This window comes from Cryptotermes secundus, unplaced genomic scaffold (assembly GCF_002891405.2).
Source record: "Cryptotermes secundus unplaced genomic scaffold, Csec_1.0 scaffold330, whole genome shotgun sequence".
Lineage (NCBI taxonomy): Eukaryota > Metazoa > Arthropoda > Insecta > Blattodea > Kalotermitidae > Cryptotermes > Cryptotermes secundus.
This window is the reverse complement of record NW_019734317.1, coordinates 1,874,034-1,880,033: the sequence shown is the minus strand read 5'-3', so window position 1 is coordinate 1,880,033 and position 6,000 is coordinate 1,874,034. Positions and strand designations below refer to the sequence as shown.

The window sequence follows — 6,000 nt, the reverse complement described above, 5'->3', positions numbered from 1 at the left end:
TTGAAGGAGGAAAGTTCTACCAGAAGCAACAGGAATTTGCTGCAAGACAGGCATATGTAACGATGACTTAGCGCTCTTAAACTCGTGTGTCATTAAATATAGTTCTCCTGACAACAGGCCAGCGAAAAATCTAACAATCTACAGCAAAACCATCAATTATTATGGGCGTTATAACATAGGTGTGCAGCTGGACGAAACATTGACGTTGAACCCCCGCAGACGATTTAAATACCTTGACGAAACATACACGTCAAACCACGCTGAACGGTTAATGAAGACAACAATAGCAGTGGGTGATAACGGTAATTAAAGTCAAATCCAGAATACCCTTGGAATCCTGGTGGGGCCCATCCTTTCAGTGAGGTCTCAGTGGATTGATGATATGAGTCACCCTATGTCAAGAAACATTCTGCACCAAATCCTGTCCTTACACTTTTCTTCATTGAAGAAGACTGGCTGTTGGTGGCAGGAACTAATAAATACCATGAGTACAAGCAGTATTTAGGTTCAGTGGCAGGATGTGGTCATGACTTCCTAACATGACTATACAGGAGACGCTCATCTTTTTTGGCTACAATAATACAGATGGGTCATGATATTAGGGACACATTGAAAGATACTGGTGCACTCTTGAATGCTCCCATACCTAATTTTACAGTAACATGACAAAGTATGGCCAATTTTTTTTTTTGACAGTATGAATCAACAAGACGACAACTGTGACAGAGACTGGTAAATTAGATCGTTAATTGAAACGCTGACTAACAGCAGGCTTTTGAGATTCCATGTTCATCACAGAATTTGTCTCTTGTTTTTGTTTTGTGCATATTCACCAATGTACATGTCTGTTCAAACCATTGGTGTCAAGTTACCTCTTATTGTAGTCTGAATGTCACTCTGATTCAGTTTGTGTTTCACTGTCTTACTGTTCTATTGTCGTGTTGTCCTTCTGGCATCCTTTTTATGATTTTGTCTTGACGGTTTGACAACAAATGCTTGTACCTGGGTGCTTGGTGTCAAGTAAATCTGGAGGAAAAAATATAAAGTTTTGTCACCTACCCCATCTTCTCTCCTTGTGAGTCTTCTCACTATCACACGTGCATCTGTCATTGTCTGTGTTGCATTTGTGTGATTTTTTTACATTGGTTTTGTAATTACAGTCCATAATGTCATATCTTCCCACCATCACTTATGCCTCAACTACAAACATGTAATTTAGTTTAAGGATATAAAAACAATGAGACCTGAAGGTCAGTGTGTGTGTTTGAAGTGTCTGAAATTCATGATGGTGTCTCCCCCCCCCCACACACACACACACACACTAACAGCACTACGAGCATTACAAACACATGGGACAGGTTGTAACTAGAATCTGATTCTTTTTTCAGGCTAAGAATTTTTGCTGTGCTGGGTGTTTGTAAGTAATTCATAGCAGGAAAGCATAATGAAGTCTGTGTAGAGGAGTGGGAATTTATGTGGCCTTAGTTACTGTAGGCTTGCTGTTAATAACAGGATATTTTTTTTTCCCTGTGGTGCTACAGCCCCAATTTGGGCCTAGGCCTACCTCCATGAAACTCGCCGTTTCACTTCGGTTTACTAGATCTTACACTTACGGTAGGACTCCTTGGGCGAGTGATCAGCTCGTAGCAAGGAACAGGATATTTTAGCATAATGGTATTTTAACAGTCAGCCAGTTGAACTGTGTGGGTGAGCAATCGCAGTTGTGTGACACTTGACCAATAAAAGTTAAAGAAGAACATCTCTTGTTCTCCAGGCTTGTGCAAGAGCAGTTGGGATCTGTGCTCGCAGCCACTTAGAGTTGGTGTTACTTAAATTAGAGAAGATGAGAAAGGAGGAGCTGATACGCAAATCTTCTCGTCTTCTTAACTTCATGAAGGATGTGAAGCATGAGGTTGAGGTGGAGCGAGTAAGACTGACACTTTTGCTGTGTTATGGTGAGGTGGCACTTCAGGCCTCAGACACGCAGTTGCTGCCACAGCTGGAGCAAGGTGTTGCACAATGGGTGCTTCAGCAAATGCAGACTGCTAAGGTGAGTGCTGTATGAGTTACAGGCTACTATTGAATGCAAGCAGTATTTATATTGAAATAAAATATTTGTTCTGATGGGCTTATAGTACCACTGTCTTACAAGCAAGTAGTGGATCATTGCAGAAAACTTTACTAAATTTAAAATATTTTTATGAAAAAATTGTGTAGTGATCTGTTCTGAATTGGATTTGATTAATTACTGGTTTATCTTGAGTCATCCTTGTCAGCAGAATTCGGAGGGCTCAAACTGTCATCCCAGAATTGTCATGAGTGTAGTTGCTTCCCAAAGGTGGGCTGGGAATCGAGATAACTAGTGGTGTGTAATAAAACAAGAACTAACCCCAGCAACTAAAAAGGGAAAATTGAACTGGGAACTGAAACATCTGGGACATATAGCTTTGAAACAGACAGGCAGTTGCATGAAATGGGTAGCAAACTATGTGAAAGAGCACTCGTGTGACATCATAAAGAAAACAGAACAATATAATACAGGGTTATTCATAAGTTCCTGAAACATTTTAAAAATTCACAACACATAAACTATGCATCAGATCATCGTAATTCTTATGCCAATAGAGAATGAATCTCTCCAAGTTTTTTTAAAAGCCTCCATTGCCTGCTAATCTCAGGGATCTTTGCAACTGTATCACCGCTGCTGTGACTCTGGTCATCCGTGATATGCTGACACGGGTGTGGGATGAAATGGATTATTGCATAGATGTCTGCCATATCAGCAAAGTACACTACAGCTGAACAAAAGGATTGGATTACAAAAGAAAATAAACTCACTTAAATTACTGCCCCTACAACTAGGATGCAGCATAGTTTTGGCTTATATACAAGTGATAAAAAAGGTAAAGATGTTCCTATGCTTAACTAATTAAGTACTACACTCTGAAGCCATATGGGGAAGTGGATGTATAGAACCACATTTTCTTGACCTCGGCACTAGCTGGAGGGGAGTGGTCAGCTTTATGCCCAAGGAAAGAGTTCCTGGTACCCATTGGATAGGAGGTTGGGTGACCCCAGAGCCAATCTGGATGACGTGGAGAAGAGAAAAGTCTTGACCCTACTGGGACTTGAACTCCAACCTCTTGGTTGTCCAGCCTGTAGCCTGTTGCTATACCGATTATGCTATCCTGTCTCCTTGTATACAACTGATGCAAGTCCTAAACTGACTTAAAGCTGTGTAAGATTTGAGGTTTTTGTTGTGGTGACTATGAAGAATGCCATCTTATGGGTTGTGACGCTGTGTAGATCTTGTGTGGACCGACGTTTTGGAGGACCATATCGCCTCCATCTTCAGCTTAGAAGAATTCGTGGCTGCAGCCACCTGCTCTTGCTGGTTCCTTGCTTGCAGATTTTTCTACCCCAAAGATGGAGGCGATACATTCCTCCGAAACGTCGGTTCACACAAGATCTACACGACACCACATCCCAGAAGATGGCTTTCTTGACTTAGAGCTCTCAGTTGCTCATGAAAAACATAACATGAACCTACAAAGGATAACAGAGAAAATACATATAAGAAATGAAAACTTGACATATAAAACTTGTGCATATGTGTATATGAAGGATGTTATAGCATAGTTAGTTGAGGCACTGTGCCACAAACTTGAAGGTCATGAGGTTGATTCCCTGTGAGGTCATTTGATTTTCCAGTGGACCTAATTCTTCCAGCTGCACTATGGCCCTGGGATCGACTCAGCCTCTAACAGAAATGATTACCGGGAGTCTTCCTGGGGGTAAAGGGCAGGTGATGCATAAGGCTGACAGTCTCACTGCCATCTGTGAGCTGAGTGTCTAGAAAATATGGGAGCCTCATCTCATGACCCTATGGACCTCCATGGCCTTTTACAGCAATAGCTTTACATTTTATGAGTACTCACCATACACTTACCACACCCATGCACACAAACAGATGAGGCCCCTTCACTAGACCCTGGTCACATCTCATCCAAACAAAAGATTTCCAACAACCAAGGCCGAGGCAGAATTTAACTGATGATACTTGTCCAAGGTCTGGCACACAAGAGGCACACGGACAGGGCAGTGACTTAGTAGGAGGGTGATGGTGATGAAGAAGGACTGTAAAAGGATAGATGGTTGGCCCAGAAGGATGAGGCGATGCATGATACTGTCACATGATTGAGTGACTTTAGATGGGGTTTGGATTGGTAATTTGATTTATTGAATTCTTACAGAACATACCTACAAATAACTATAGTGCTAACACTAATTCACACACTCTGCAGTTCACTATAGCATAAAGTCTTCTGAGTTTGCTGTATCTTCTCTGGTTGTTGTGTGGTAATGGCTTCCAACATCGTAGCTTTCTCATCTTCCAGGTTTATATCCTTACTGGTCGGCAAATGTCTCACAACTAACTCATTGTTCCAGTTGTCCTGCTTATAACATTTTGGCATGGACTGCATAGAAAATGCTGTTCCTCTGTTGCTGTTCAAATACTGCTTACTGGACCATGCAGAAAACACTATTCCTCTGTACAGTCACCTATCTCATGGTTGCCACATAGCAATTGGACTGCATGCCCCAATTTATTGGAGGTGACAGAAAGGCAAGGTTATGTTGCATCATGCCAAAGAGAAAGGGATGTCCAGTGACTGAAGAGAGCATAGAGAAAATTGAGCTTAGAAGGGCTCAATCTAATGACATGTCTTTGGTTATTTAATATAAAATTAAAATTATTGGATGACTATGAATGATAAATAAGAAAGGAAGTTACCTTGGCCTAATCTAAGGTACTATCCTCACATTTGGAGGAACTGAGAAAAACCATAAAAACTGCTGTCAGGACAGCCAGCCTCTGGGGCAGTGTTTGAACCGAGGAGTTCCTGAATGTGAAATGTGATTGGTGATAATTTGACCACAATGTTGGGTTAATGTACATTTCAGAAACCTAGGTTTCCAGCAAATGAACACAGATCTACATGTGTACTGGAATTTAAATTTTAAAACTCTGTATTTAAAAGCTTAAATAAACATTTATATCGTGGTAAATAGTAATACCAAATTGAAATTTTTCATGTATGATTCAAGGTTCTCACAGCGGTGATTATGAAGAGTTCTGTCTTCTGGGATATAATGCTGTATAGCCCATTGAAAGTCAACTAACTGCCTGCCACCTGCTTTCCCACTGGTTTCTTGCTGAAGAGGGTAGCATCATATTCCTCTGAAGCGTCGAGTGATGTTCAACAGACTACATGGCATTATATCCCAGAAGATATAATTCTTGAAATGTTTAAGTTGAAAATAATTGAATGTAGATATTTTGTCTAGGATTTGAGTTTCTTGCAGTGATGGTTATGTACAGTACTATCTTCTGGGAGGTTAACAGACTGCACAGTATTGTTTTACACATCATTAAGTTATTGAAATTGGCTTGTGTTAGTAGTCTGTGTTCAAGATAGTGTGCTTTAATGCTTTGAGTAATTATATTATTTCTGAGGATGAACCTTCCATTACTTGTTTCTTACATTTATATATGTGCATAGTATTAGAGAACTGTTGTGGTGTATCTTGATGGAAAGTCATTGAACCAAACTAACATGTTGGTTGTTATGTAGGTATTGATTATATTTATATTATACATTGATTATGAAAAGTTGTTAATGCAACCATTACTGGATATAAAGAGCCATCTCAACACTGCTTTGTTTTCATCCCATCAGCGATATATATTTTTTCTAGAATGATAGAATGAGTGATCAGTGCAAACAGTTATGCTCACTCCAGCATTATTAAGCAGTTGGCTATTTATTCTAAGCTTTAAACTTCGGTTAAGAGCATAGTATAATATGTGTATGAATGACTGAGTACAGTGAATGAAAAGAGGTCAAAAGTATATGAATCATTATAAAAAACAGTACTGGTATAGACAGTGTCATGTAACTTCGAACAAGGCCCCACATTCCTAGTCAAATCCTGCGC

At 40.1% G+C, this 6,000-nt stretch overlaps 1 protein-coding gene across 7 annotated transcripts in view; it reads left to right on the top strand.

The window, feature by feature from the left end:
• Positions 1-6,000, top strand: part of LOC111868550 (maestro heat-like repeat-containing protein family member 1) — a 77,102-nt gene that overhangs the window by 33,175 nt on the left and 37,927 nt on the right. For all 7 annotated transcript variants that reach the window (XM_033753089.1, XM_033753088.1, XM_033753087.1 and 4 more), the window contains one exon: positions 1,775-2,050. In XM_033753089.1, coding sequence (XP_033608980.1) covers positions 1,775-2,050 — 276 coding nt within the window. The remainder of the gene's footprint in view (positions 1-1,774; positions 2,051-6,000) is intronic.